Genomic DNA, 13,565 nt, shown 5'->3' with positions numbered 1-13,565 from the left:
ACTGTCTTTTTGTTTTGTTTTGTTTTTTCTTCATTTTCTCTCATTGCCTTTTAAATGACCTTTTGAAAAGCCCTTCATCCTTGCTCATGTCCCTCCTCTTATGCTCCCCACAATAAATATGTTGGTCAGGCCTCTTTCAGATAGGCACCTTGGTGTTTGAATCTTAGATCTGCAAAATATTAAAACTATGCAGCCTTGGGCGAGTTTCCACCTCTGAACTTCAGCTTCCCCTTCTATAAAAAAATGCAAATAATCCTACCTACTTTCATGATACCTTATAATCTTCACAAATAACCTTGCATGTAAAGGGCCTAGAATATATTTAGGTACTTTACAATATTAGCTTTCTTCCAGTTTCTCACTCCTAAAAAGTAGGCTATTGCAGCCTAAAAGCACATAAATCTACCTTTGTAACTTTGAGGTTATGAGTCAAGCAAGACAATATAAATCTCAATTAAGAAAAAAAGACAAATCATTGTATTCTTGAGGTGGTGGGATGACCATTAAATAATTAAAGGAATTACTTGGATGGGCTATAAACAGGCTGGTTGGGAATCTGAAACAGGGTAGTCTTGGAAGGCAGCCGACTATGTATAAAGTTGCACAAGAGACCCAGGGCCCAACTCAAAGTCCAACCCATCCCACAGCCAGTCTTTCCCCCAGATGAAAGCTGAAAAAGCTAATTAGGACCTAGACCCAACTCTTTGACAGACAAGAACAATCTCTCTGTGGGCCCTGCTCAGGCCAGGTCAGAAGATCATGAGTGATTTGGAAAACTCCATTTATTGACTTCTAAATCTAATTGAAAAAGAGCTCTGCACAAGTGTTTTAAAAGGACTTTGACCTTCTTCGCACTGCTATGCTCAATGAGGTCCACTTGCTTTTGTTTCTGTAGCTTCTGTGTCTGTTTTCTGAGATGCCAGAAAGACTTCGTGTGCCCGTTTCCGTCGCAGCCTCTCAGCATTTGTGATCATCATCGGATGCAGAGGGAAAAAGCCAGAAAGACCTAAAAGCAAGGGGATTTTCGGTCATTATAACATAGTACAAGTTAATGGTTCCCTGGGAATTGAGCCTCACAGAACTGAACTCTAATAAAGACCTGACCTAGAGTATGGATTTAAAACATGCTCCTCACTTGTCAAACTGTCTTACCTCTTCCCCCAACTCCCTCCCCTTCATTTACTTCAAGGAGACAATGGATGTTGTCTACTTTGTCCCCTTTACTTGAAAAAAAAATAAACTGACAAATGGCCATTCAAGACACATTATTCTCATTTTTAGCATAAAATCCCAGTCACCTAAAAAAAAATCTCACAAAGGAGTCAAAGAAAGGGATCTCCAGATTCAAAATGGCAATTATATCACTTCAGCACTCATTCCAGACCTGAGTAGCATGGAGGTAATGAAAATGACCCAGAATTCTCATTATTCTGGAATTGATTTCAATTTAAAATGCCCTTAACAAGGAAAGCTAGAGCTGAGTTACCCAGAAGCTTTTCCACAGGCTTAGAGAGATGGGCTCCACAGCCAATCCAGTGCCGGATCCGATCCAGGTTGAGAGCAACAAGCTTCTCTCCATGACTGTTGGGCAGTGGATCATAGGAGCCCAGCTGCTCCACAAAACGGCCGTCCCTGGGACACTTGTTGTGCGCAGCTACGATGCGGTAGAAAGGCCGGTTGGTACAGCCGCCCAGGGCAAGGCGGATGGTTAAGTGGCCTCCGTGGTAGGTCTTGCAGAGGAGAGTAGCTGTGGTTAAGACACAAGAACGGAGGGTACAAAATGAGTAGATAAAACAATCCCCTTCCTCCACTGAAATGTCCTTACTCCCAACCAGTTCTTGTCAATCTGATACCGGGTTAGGTAACACCTTCTTTGTGAAATTCCTCTTATGCACTCCAGCCAGAAATGAGTTCCTCCTCATCCCCCAGTACACTCAGCACAGGCCTGCCGTTTAATAGCTCTGTGACCATGTCGAAGCTTCAGCTACCTTATCTATAAAATGAACGCAGTTCATTTCTGGGTTTAAACGAGAATTCAGTGAGAAAAAAAACTGAGGGGTCGATCAAAAGTAAAGCTGCGTGGCTGTCACAGGCTTGGCTTACTGCCAACTCGCCTAGAAGCGCGCTGTTTCGCCGGGTGCCGCACGTCCCAAGCCGCCGCGAACGCCCGGAAAGTATCTCGCGGCCCGCCACTTACTGAGCTGGACCATGGTGCAGCCGGCACGCGCGGGGGCCTATGTGCCAGCTGTGGCGCCTCGGCCCGTCCCGCCGCCCGCACGGGCCAACCCTACCGCCTCCAGCAGGGGCGGGGACCACCGGACTCGCCCCCAGCAACGCAGGCCCTAGCGCCTGGGTGTCGGAAGTGATTCGTCCACTCGTCCCGCCTCTTCCGCTTGCTATCCCCACACTTCCCATAATGCAACACCATAAACCTTAACCGGCCTTAAAACTGCTGCAAAGACAGACGTACTGCCATTTGCTTGAAGCCCTGTGGTTTGGCTGGTCCTCTATGTCCTATGGGTCCCTGCCGGAGTGCGGAGTGTTGGGAAGATACTGGGAACGGCGAAGAGAATGTCAGAAGTGCTTCACAAATCCATCCCTCCTGCGAACGTTTTCTGAGCATCTGTTTGAGGAAGGCGGTGCTGACGGCGCACTGATGAGCCCCTTTCCCCAGCAAAGACGCTCACAGTCTGGCAGGGAGACCGGTTACACCGGAGTAACTAGGGGTGTCTGCACGGTGCTAGAGGTGCAGAGGAGAGGGAAAACCTTATACTTCCTTGGTGCCTCAGGAAAACTTCATAAAGGAGGTAGCATTAAGGCCGAGGCTAGAGAGACTGTGAGTGAATATCGCTTATTTTATCCTTCTGTGTTTACTGCTATGCTTCTCACCTTCCTCCTGTTCTGCCTCCTGCTTTAAAAGATAAAGGGGGGTAGAGTGGGGTTTTTGCTGTGCAGTGATCCAGGAAGACGGGTCAAGTGTGGTTCCTTTGTCATTTCTAGCCCTAGAGTAATGCCTAAGTTGTGAGGAGTTTTGTATCTGTTACAGAGTAATGGGCTCCATCAAGAGATGGAGACTCCACCTTCAGCAAAAGATCTCCTATTCAGCTGCCCACTTCACTGTGGATCCAGAGCCTAGACATAAGTTAACACTCATTGCTTTCACACAGTGACCCAGTATGGCATTCTTTCTTTAGACCTTCCTTAGAAAAAGATGCCTTAATTCCCAAGTTTGAGTAAGTGAACCTGGCCAGAGACCCTAGCATTTCACTTCCAGGATCAGAGTGATGCTGATAAGCTTTCACCAGAAACCCTAATAATAAACTCGTTATACCTTAATTATATATATAAATAGTACTTTTATGTATACCTTAATCAATTCCAGAACGACACTGATGAATTTTTAATCTATTTCCATTTTTATTGTCATCTAGTTTATTGTCAGTCAGTAAAACATCCAGTAACATAGCAATCCAGTAAGATAGCCAATGGAAGTAAATGAGTGGGTTTCTATCAAGGGTAAAAATTCTTTCTGTTCTCCATTCCCAGGCCTTATATGGTGCAACGTTGAGGATTTAATTTCTCTCAGAAGGAAAGGAGTTCTGAGTCCCATACAGAAAACTTCTTCAGCTGGAAGGATGTCAAAAAGACGGGTCTCCAAAGCCAACGGTCTCCTGTACCATGTGGATCTCTGCAAGCAGAGCCTCATCTTTCAGTTTCAGCTGCATGAGAGGAAGGAAGGGAAGGACGTTTGTCATGCCTGATACAGCTATGTAGAGACCCCTACATAGCTGTGGGGCCACAGCTAAAGGTTGTAATTCCTTGGGATGGAATTGGCCTTTCCTATATTCCCTACCTCATGGAAATGCCATGAAAGGAACTCAGAACATTTTGCTGGTTACATGTTCACTTTATGAAAATTCATCAAGTGGTAAGAACATTAACAATTTGTGCAATTTTTTGTAAAATAATAAGTTTATTTTTGAAAGTTCACATTATCACCCAATGTATCTTGACTAATATGTAATATGTCTAATGGCAGGTGACAGAAATGAATCAAAGATATTAGATCTTAATTTAATTTTAGAATCTAGTTGCCTACTGAATATCCCTTCTCCTTTTTTGCTAATAAAATCTTCATTTCTTTTCAGGGCAGCAGTGCAAACAGGTTTAAAAAAAAGCCACATTTCCTGTTTCCCTTGCATCTAGGGGTAGTCTTAGGACCAAATATGACCAATGAAATGTTAAGCTAATATTGCTCTTTAAAGGAAGTAATATAGCATGGCCCCTTTATCTTTTCCCCCATTTTTGCTTTTTATTGTGCCTGAAACATGAATATGGTGGCTGAAATTACAATGGCTGACTTACAACTATGAGGGATGGAAACTGCATGCTATGATTAGTGGTGCAGAAATTTAGAAAGAGGTTGGGTCACTGTTGACATGGTGTAGCTGTGATACCACCCCTGAACTTTCCATTAGATGAGAAAAATAAAACAACTAATATGTTTAAGCCACTCTCTTTCAAGTTAAATTACTTGCACTTTGTAACTGATAGAATTTGGGAGACCACTGCTCATGAGCTAAATCCCGACTGCTGCCTGTTTTGTAAGTAAGGTTTTGACATGCAGCCCCACTCATTTGTATTGTCTATGGCTGCCCTTGCACTACAAGGACAGAGTGTAGTAGTAAAAGAAATCATTTGGTCCACAAAGCCTAAAATATTTCCTATTTTGCCCTTTACAGAAAAAGTTTGCTGACCCTTGGACTAGACTAACACCTTCATTTTACACATGAGGAAAATAAGGCCCAGTAAGTTAACGACAAAACTAGGACCATCACTCAGGAATACTGATTCCCAGGCCATCTGTCCTTCTATTAAACCAAATTCTCTAAAGAAGTACAAAAAAAGAACCCCCATGGTAACCTGTGGGTTATTATTCCAAATCCAGCATCCCTGTGATAATGGCAAAGATGGTAAGAAAAGCCTCTAGAAAAATAATATGAAATGCTGTAAAGGCCTGAATTAAACCAGCACCTTCCTCCCAGTTTTCCAGCCTCAATACAGAACAAACAGCAGAGGCACCTGCATCATACCTTCACTGTGTACTTGTAGGCCTGCTCAGCTTCCAGCTGCCGTCCAGCCTGAAAAAGGAGAAGCACCTGGTGGTAATGACATAAACATGGTGGGCAAGTGCATTGCCACAAACATTTCTGCCTAAAGCAGAGAATTCCACATCTTAGTTAAGAATCTTTGAATTTATATATATCTATGAAAAAAATCTCTCCACTTCAAAAAGCTTAAAGACAACACAGCATTTTTTCCTTTCAGAGTTTATTTAAATCATTCTGCTAATAATAGCTAATACATAGTGCTTACTTTGTGGTTTACATTGTTTTAATTGTTTATATTGCTGTAAGTGCTTTACATACTCTCACTCCTAACCCTCAAAACAAACCTAGGGTATAACGTCTATTCCTAATTCCTGGTTTACAGACAGAGAAACCTAAACACAGTAACTTACCAGGGTGTCTTGTGCCAGTCTCAGACTATGAAAAGTATTAAAAGAAAAAATTCATGCAAGTAAATTTGAAGTTCTAATTGGCTTTATTAAGCAATTTATAAATGGGGCAGCATCTCCCCAGCAAGTAGAAATGCTCCAAGGAATTGTACAAAATGGAAGGGCTTTATAACTAGGCGTTTGGGGGAAAAGAAAGCAGGAGAAAAGAAGGGATTGTTTTGAACAAGGTCAAAAATAGGCTGTGTGGGTAAAATTGCAGTATTTCCAGAATCTCTCACCTGGCCTTGTGTATCTCCATATCAATAGGTGTTTCCAAGGGGTGGAGAGAAGTAGTCCACCTCCATATCAATAGGTGATTACAAGGGGGTTTGGGAGCAAGGGCATAACTGGACCGGAGAGGTGTAGTGGGGTCCTATTTGCAGCTGGATCACGAGAGACACGGGTGAGCAGAAGTACACGACTGCTTGTAAGCAATAAATGGGTTTCTCCCACTTTATTTCTCCTTTTGACTGATTTTGGCTCCAAAGGTTATTTGCCCCAGGCTGGGAACATATCTTCCCCTGGAGTTACAGGGGGTCTTACAGATTACTTCATTACCTTTTAGGAAAGGTGGAGGAGGCTCATGTGATAGATTTTCTTACTGGTGATGCTTACCTGAAAATTCTTAACCAACTACATTTCTGGGGGAGGTTGAAACTGTAATTAGGTTCAGGTATGAAACCCCAGTTTGATGACACAGCCTAGCATAAGTAACGCCAGGTTGGGTCTGTGTCTTTTTAACAAGTGTAATGCTATTGGCTAAAAATGCCTGGAGCACTCACCTGGGCCGTGGTGAGCTTCCCACAGATATCTCCCTGATGCTCTGGGAGGAGGAGGTTCCCTCCTCTGGGCAAGTTCACTATGAATTTGCTGAGACTGAATAAAGACAAGAGCAAGTTGTGGTGGGCCATTAAAAGGGGTTCATACGTTTATTCTCATGGTGGTCACCTAGCTATGTACAAGTGGCAAAGACAGCCTAGTGTCTCCCTGCCCTGGCACTGCTCCCTCCTCCCCAGCATGGGCTTAATCCTCTCCTAGCATTGGGCTCCACAGCTTCTCTCTGCCAGCCTCTGTTCTCTCCTGGCTCTCCTTCTAGGCTTTACTTCTCCACCCTCCTAAGCTTTCTGCTTAGGCTCTCCACTTTCCCTGCTCTTCTCCACTCTCCCATTCTCTGCTTCCCTGCCCCTAGTACCAGGAGAAACTCCATGGGTGGGTCTCTGTGGTGACTAGCAGATGCTAACCAATTTTATCAGGAACTGAGGATAAGAAAGAATGGATGTTTACCCTCCTTCCCTGCCCTGGTCCAGTATTCTCCTGACTGACCAGCTGCTCTGTCCCTGGTAAACAACCTGCTGCCCATAGATATGCAGACAGGCTCTCTGTGTACACAATGGGCGATATAGAGGCCAGGCTGGTATACTGGTCAGAAGTTTCCATTTTCTCTATACTCCTCTTTCACTGTGGATCCAAATACTGGATAGACCCTGGTGGTTCTTACTATGATTTCAAGTTGTCCTTTAGAAAAACCATTAGGAAACTTTGAAGAAATGAAAGGTTTACAACTTACAAGACCTATAAATTACATTCATATGGGGAACACACAGCAAGGTCTCAGGTGGAGACAGAGAGAGCTAGGGAGCAAGAGGGCGTGGACCTGGGGTTTTGATTTTATTGAGGCCCAAGCGTGGGAGCCTAGGGTTCTTTGGGCTCTCTATTGGTGAATTTAAACATAAGAGTGGGAATTTTAAGGTGGAGAAGAGAAAAAAACAAGTGGCCCAGATAGTCAGTTACCAAAAAAATCAACCAAGATCTCTAAAACAGAGGTGCCTCAATGGGGTAAGGTTGCCTGGCTCGCTCTTTAGTTTTCTGCCTGGCAGTGTTTTTACTAGAGATAGTCCTCTTTGAAATGGGTGCCTCAGCAATCAAAGCTTAAGTCAGGCACTTGCATTACAAAAAAGGAAAAAAAAACTGTCTGAACTTATGCTACACAGGGTTCTGAAACTAATCAGTGGAGGAACCAGGTTTTAAAACAATGCACTGTGGCTCCTGAGTTCAAGTTTTTAACTAACACTTCATCCTGAATCTATGCATTAAAAAAAGCAGATACTGGAATTACTTCCATGCATATCTGGATAGAGGATGAGAACACTAACTACTCCCAGTTATTCCTTGCATGAAGCACTCAGGAGATAAATGAGAATAACACAAATTCACTATTATATTTCACAAGTTTATACGTAACAGAGTATGCACAGTCACTTGGTTAAGTGTAGCTCTGGGAGGAGGGGCTCCCAGGCCAATTTCTCTATGAAATCAATGAGACCAAAGAAAGACAAGGGCAAAAAGTTGGGGGAAGAGGGTTGGTGCATTTATTCTCACTGCTGCTGGCTCGAATGCACTCCCCAGGCCAGCTACGGGTCCTGCTCCTCAGCACGAGCTTCAATGGACCCCAGTCTCTCCTCGCTCCCCTCCGTCCTTTCCCGTGTGAGCTTCCCTCATGGATGCTTGACCAATTACATGCCAGGAACACAGGCAGGGGAGAGAATGAGTGCTTCCTCTCTACCCACCCCCTGGGAAAGTACTCCCTTGACTGACCAGCAGCTTTGTTGCAGGTAAACATCCCATAAATATGTAAACATGCTCTTACTATATACATAATGGGCACTATTAAGGCAAGCCGGCGGGAATCCTGGTCAGAAAGTTATTTTTTCCCCACAGACAGTGTAAACATAAATATGAGCATCACAGAATGTTCAGGCTAGAAGGCAACTTAGAGAATATCTGGTCCAATTTCCTGATCAGTACTAGTTCATTGTGAATTTTTACAAGTTCTCAAAACTTTCATTACCCAAAAGACTATCCTATACTATCTATTTTCAAGATTTCCCACCTGAGTTGACTGAATTCAAAGGACTTTTCCCAGCTCATCTTTTTGTATCACTATTACATTTGTTTCACATTTGCCACAGGGAGGCAGAAGCCCTAATGATGTGATGATCCAGAGTAGCCAAAACAATTTTGAAAGAAAATGATACTCTTTTATTTATTTATTTATTTATTTGGCTAGTATGGAAAATGCTACATTAAACATCCCTGTACATGTCTTCTGGTATTTTTCTTTGGAATGTATAGAGATATAAAATTGCTAAGTTAGTAGATATGAATGTAATTATACCATATTTTACTTTAAAGTAGTTGTACCAATTTATATCCACTTAAAATTGAGAATCCTTATTAAATAGCAGACTAGGGGGAGAAGCCAAGATGGCAGCATGAGTAGAGCAGCGGAATCTCCTCCCAAAACCATATATATTTTTGAAAATACAACAAATTAAACTATGCCTAACAGAGAGACCAGAGGATACAGTACAACAGCCAGACTACATCTACACCTGCGAGAACTCAGCACCTCACGAAGTGGGTAAGATACAAGCCGTGGCCAGCGGGATCCAAACACACCCCCCACCCCAGCTCCCTGGTGGGAGGAGAGGAGTCAGAGCAGAGCGGGGAGGAAGAGGGAGCCCAGGACTGATGAATACACAGCCCTAGCACTGGGAGCACAGACACATAAATAGTAGAATAATTTTTCACAGTCTGAATGTCAGAGTAGGTACATAGCCAGACATGAGTAGGGAAGGGGAGGGGGCTTTTGGCCAGATGCTTGCTTACATTCTACACATCCCTGTAAACTATTCTCAAGGGATGAGGGGAGGGAGAATATAGATAGCAGACTGGCTAAAAATAGCTAGTTCCAAAATACATTATACACTTATTGACAAAGTAAAGAGCATAGCCCTCCACCACTGACAGGTAAAAATCTTACCTCCCTGCACCTTGACAGTTCCAAGGAAAACTAAATAGAGCCAAAACTCCTCCAACCCCATGTGAGAGTGGAGCAAGCCCAAACTAAAAAAAAAAAAAAGTTACCTTTGAAATTTTTTTTTATTATTAAGGTATCACTGATAATACACTCTTATTGAAGGTTTCACATGAAAAGCATTGTGGTTACTACATTCACCCATATTATCAAGTTGCCCTCATACCCCATTAAAATCACTGTCCATCAACATAGTAAGATGCCACAGTCAGTACTTGTCTTCTCTGTGCTACACTGTCTTCCCCAAGACCCCCACACACACCACGTGCACCAATCATAATAACCCCCAATCCCCTTCTCCCTCCTGCTGGTAGCCATGCCACTCAAGCAAAAATCAGGCTGGAGGAAGACCCCCACAAAGCAGGGGCCTTCGCAGGTGGCTCCCCCTACTACCCACCTTGAGTTTGTTTTTCTCCATTATACTATTGGCTTTGCTTTTGCTTGCATTTTTGCCAAAGACTAAGCTAACCTTTGATAAGCAGCACTGAAAGGAGGAGAACATAAACTTCCCAAAAGATTTTCAGGACAGTGCTCCTGAAGGATGGAACATGCAGGGGCCAGATGGCGATCTTGGCATGGAATATCGAAACCTGCAGGTAGCTAGTCAGACACTGACTACCCCATCTCCACCTAAGTGGGAATGCCCCCCTTGTTTGCAATGCTAGTGAAATTAGTGATGAAGAGTTTTATAGGAAAATTAGAGAAATAAGAGTTATGAGGGACTATTGAATGGAACAACCCTGACACTTAAGTCTGACATTTAATCCATCTCATATTTTCTTCCCTCTGCTGCTTCTACAGCTTTTCTTCTTCCTAATTACAGCCCTTTACTAGAATTTGTGCCTCATATGTGAAATTACCAAGTACCATAATTCTTCCAAGTGGTAAAGATACCTCAAGACAAGTGCTGGGCCTGGAAGCCACAGGACATAAATCTGCAAAGAAGTGAAAGACGAACCTTTTCAAAGAATATTACTTCTCTCTCACCAGCTTTACATCTCCCTGTATGGCCCCGGAAGATGGCTGGTTAGCCAGAGATGGGTAAAATTCCTCAAGGGAGGAACAACCTAAAACAGGCACAGTCTCAGGGGGGCCATCTGGTGAGAAAATGGGGGCCAACAGAGGTGAGGCTTAGAACCTCACCCCCTCAGTTTTGATGGAAATTGTCTACCCCCGTGGATGTTTTGTTGCCCTTGTCTGGCTTGGATTAATACCTAGTCTATAGGCACAAACCTGATCATCTACACTTGCCTTCTTACAGCACTAAATCATGCTTTCTATCTTTATCTTGCATCTACCTATGATAGAATAAATATTATGAGGAGATAAAATGTACCCATTACATTAAAAATATAGATGATGATACCTGCCTAGCTAACTGTAGCAGTGAGTGGTCACATGCATTACTTAGAAACCGCTTTGCATAGAAACACAAAACACAATAGAGTCCATGTTGCTAAGAAAAGTTTAGGTCAAGGAACAGAAAAAAAAAATCACCTGTCTAACACTTGGCTAACCATGTATAGATTAGAAGGAAACAGAAAGAAAAAAGCTTGCCTATGCTTGTTAATCAAAAGAACAAATAAAAAATAATCATATCCTTGTGCAAAATGGTATAAATAAAGCTGTCATCAGCACTTTGTTGAGAGACCCCCTCCAACTGACTCTGTGTCCTGTCTCTCCATACGCCAACTCTGTCCTACACCTTCGGGCATCCCACCCCTGGGCTGGAGCTGGACTCCTGCACCCTCCCTCCCCACACGCTCTTCCCCACCACTCCACTTTGGTAACTGCTAGACTTCTTGGAGTCTGTGAGTCTGCTGCTGTTTTGTTCCTTCAGTTTTGCTTTGTTATACTCCACAAATGAGGGAAATAATTTAGTGCCTGTAATTCTCCACCTGGCTTATTTTTATTTTTATATTTTGGTATCATTAATGTAGAATTACGTGAGCAACATTATGATTACTAGACTCCCCCATTATACCCCATTACAGTCACTGTCCATCAGCATAGTAAGGTGCTATTGAATCACTACTTGTCTTCTCTGTGTTGTACACAACTCCCTGTGCTCCTACCATTATGTCTGCAAATCATAATGCCCCATTTTCCCCCTTATCCCTCCCTTCCCACCCATCCTCCCCAGTCCCTTTCCCTTTGGTAACTGTTAGTCCATTCTTGGGTTCTGTAAGTCTGCTGCTATTTTCTTCCTTCAGTTTTTTCTTTCTTCTTATACTCCATGGATGACTGAAATCATTTGATACTTGTCTTTCTCTGCCTGGCTTATTTCACTGAGCATAATACCCTCTAGCTGCATCCATGTTGTTGCAAATGGTAGGATTTGTTTTCTTCTTATGGCTGAATAATATTCCATTGTGTATATATTCCACATCTTTTTTTATCCATTCATCTACTGATGGACACTTAGGTTCCTTCCATTTCTTGTCTATTGAAAATAGTGCTTCAAAACACATAGGGGTCCATATGTCTTCTTTGAATCTGAGATCTTGGTTCCATTGGGTAAATTCCTAGGAGAGGAATTCCGGTGTCAAATGGTATTTCAATTTTTAGTTTTTTAAGGAACCTCCATATTGCTTTCCACAATGATTGAACTAATGTACATTGCCACCAGCACTGTAGGAGGGTTCCCCTTTTTCCGCATCCTTGCCAGCATTTGCTGTTGCTTGTCTTTTGCATGTTGGCCATCCTTACTGGTGTGAGGTGATATCTCATTGTGGCTTTAATTTGTATTTCACTGATAATTAGTGATGATGATAATTAGTAATTCATGTGCCTGTTGGCCATCTGAATTTTTTCTATGGAGAAGTGTCTGATCAGATACTCTGCACATTTTTTAATAGGGTTATTTGTTTTTTTTGTGTTAAGGCACTTAAGTTCTTATATATTTTGGATGTAGACCCCTTGTCAGATATGTTGTTTATGAATATATTCTCCCATACTGTAGGATGTCTTTTTGTTTTACTGACGGTGTCCTCTGCTGTACAGAAACTTTTAAGTTTGATGTAGTCCTATTTGATCACTTTTACTGTTCTTTCCCTTGCCCAAGCAGATTTGTTCAGAAAAAAAGTTGCTCATGTTTATAATCAAGAGAGGTTTGCCTATGTTATCTTCTAAGAGTTTTATGGTTTCATGACTTACATTCAGATCTTTGATCTATTTCAAGTTTACTTCTGTGTATGGAGTTAGACAATAATACAGTTTCATTCTCTTACATATAGCTGTCCAGTTTTGCCAAAACCAGTTGTTGGAGAGGCTATCATTTCCCCACTGTATATCCATGGTTGCTTTATTGTATATTAATTGACCATATATGCTTGGGTTTATATCTGGGCTCTCTATTCTGTTCCATTGATCTATGGGTCTGTTCTTGTGCTAGTACCAAATTGTCTTGATTACTGTGGCTTTGTAGTAGAGCTTCAAGTCAGGGAGAATTATTCCCCCACAGCTTTATTCTTCCTTCTCAGGATTGCTTTGGCTATTTGGGGTCGTTTGTTGTCCCATATGAATTTTTACAACTATTTGCTGTAGTTTTTTGAAGAATTCCATTGGTATTTTGATAGGGATTGCACTGAATCTGTAGATTGCTCTAGGCAGGATGGCCATTTTGACAATATTAATTCTTCTTATCCATGAACATGGGATATATTTCCATTTATTGGTACATTCTTTAATTTCTCTCATGAGTGCCTTGTAGTTTTCAGGGCATAGGCCTTTCACCTCCTTGGTTAGGTTTATTCCTAGGTATTTTATTCTTTTTGATGCAATTGTGAATGGAATTGTTTCCTGATTTCTTTCTGCTAGTTCATCATTACATAGGAATGCAACAGACTCACATGTATTAATTTTGTATCCTGCAACTTTGCTGAACTCAGCTATTAGTTCTAGTAGTTTTGGGATGGATTCTTTAGGGATTCTATATACAATATCATGTCATCTGCAAACAGTGACAGTTTAACAACTTCCTTGCCAATCTAGATGCCTTTTATTTCTTTGTGTTGTCTGATTGCTGTGGCTAGGACTTCCAGAACCATGTTGAATAAAAGTGTTGAGAGTGGGCATCCTTGTCTTGTTTTGATCTTAAAGGAAAAGATTTCAGCTTCTTGCTGTTAAGTA

The 13,565-nt window shown here is 42.2% G+C and overlaps 2 protein-coding genes and 2 long non-coding RNA genes across 11 annotated transcripts in view; 2 read left to right on the top strand and 2 right to left on the bottom strand.

Moving 5' to 3' along the window:
* Positions 1–764: 764 nt before the first annotated feature.
* Positions 765–2,386, bottom strand: MRPS16 (mitochondrial ribosomal protein S16). The gene is made up of 3 exons (XM_017663179.3): positions 2,198–2,386; positions 1,487–1,747; positions 765–1,006 (listed from the first exon to the last, which is right to left on the bottom strand). Exons 1-3 carry the CDS (start codon positions 2,208–2,210, stop codon positions 864–866), a joined length of 417 nt encoding a protein of 138 aa, XP_017518668.3. The 5' UTR covers positions 2,211–2,386; the 3' UTR covers positions 765–863.
* A 26-nt stretch (positions 2,387–2,412) lies between these two features.
* LOC140850391 (uncharacterized) lies at positions 2,413–5,387 on the top strand. The gene is made up of 2 exons (XR_012133178.1): positions 2,413–2,836; positions 3,547–5,387. It is a non-coding gene; the product is annotated as an uncharacterized lncRNA (long non-coding RNA).
* Positions 3,580–13,565, bottom strand: part of CFAP70 (cilia and flagella associated protein 70) — a 170,969-nt gene continuing 160,983 nt past the window's right edge. For 7 of the 8 annotated variants that reach the window (XM_073240876.1, XM_073240875.1, XM_073240872.1 and 4 more), the window contains 2 exons: positions 5,094–5,141; positions 3,586–3,719 (listed from right to left, as the gene is read on the bottom strand). In XM_073240876.1, coding sequence (XP_073096977.1) covers positions 3,639–3,719; positions 5,094–5,141 — 129 coding nt within the window. In that variant the 3' untranslated portion in view covers positions 3,586–3,638. Of the gene's footprint in view, positions 3,720–5,093; positions 5,142–6,339; positions 6,434–13,565 lie in introns of all 8 variants that reach the window. The other variant, XM_073240871.1, reaches the window with a different exon arrangement.
* On the top strand, positions 6,433–11,094 carry LOC140850392 (uncharacterized). Its single transcript, XR_012133179.1, has 2 exons — positions 6,433–8,978; positions 10,236–11,094. It is a non-coding gene; the product is annotated as an uncharacterized lncRNA (long non-coding RNA).

This window comes from Manis javanica, chromosome 7, assembly GCF_040802235.1.
Source record: "Manis javanica isolate MJ-LG chromosome 7, MJ_LKY, whole genome shotgun sequence".
Lineage (NCBI taxonomy): Eukaryota > Metazoa > Chordata > Mammalia > Pholidota > Manidae > Manis > Manis javanica.
The sequence above is the reverse complement of the archived record's forward strand: the minus strand, read 5'-3'. Positions and strand labels throughout refer to the sequence as shown.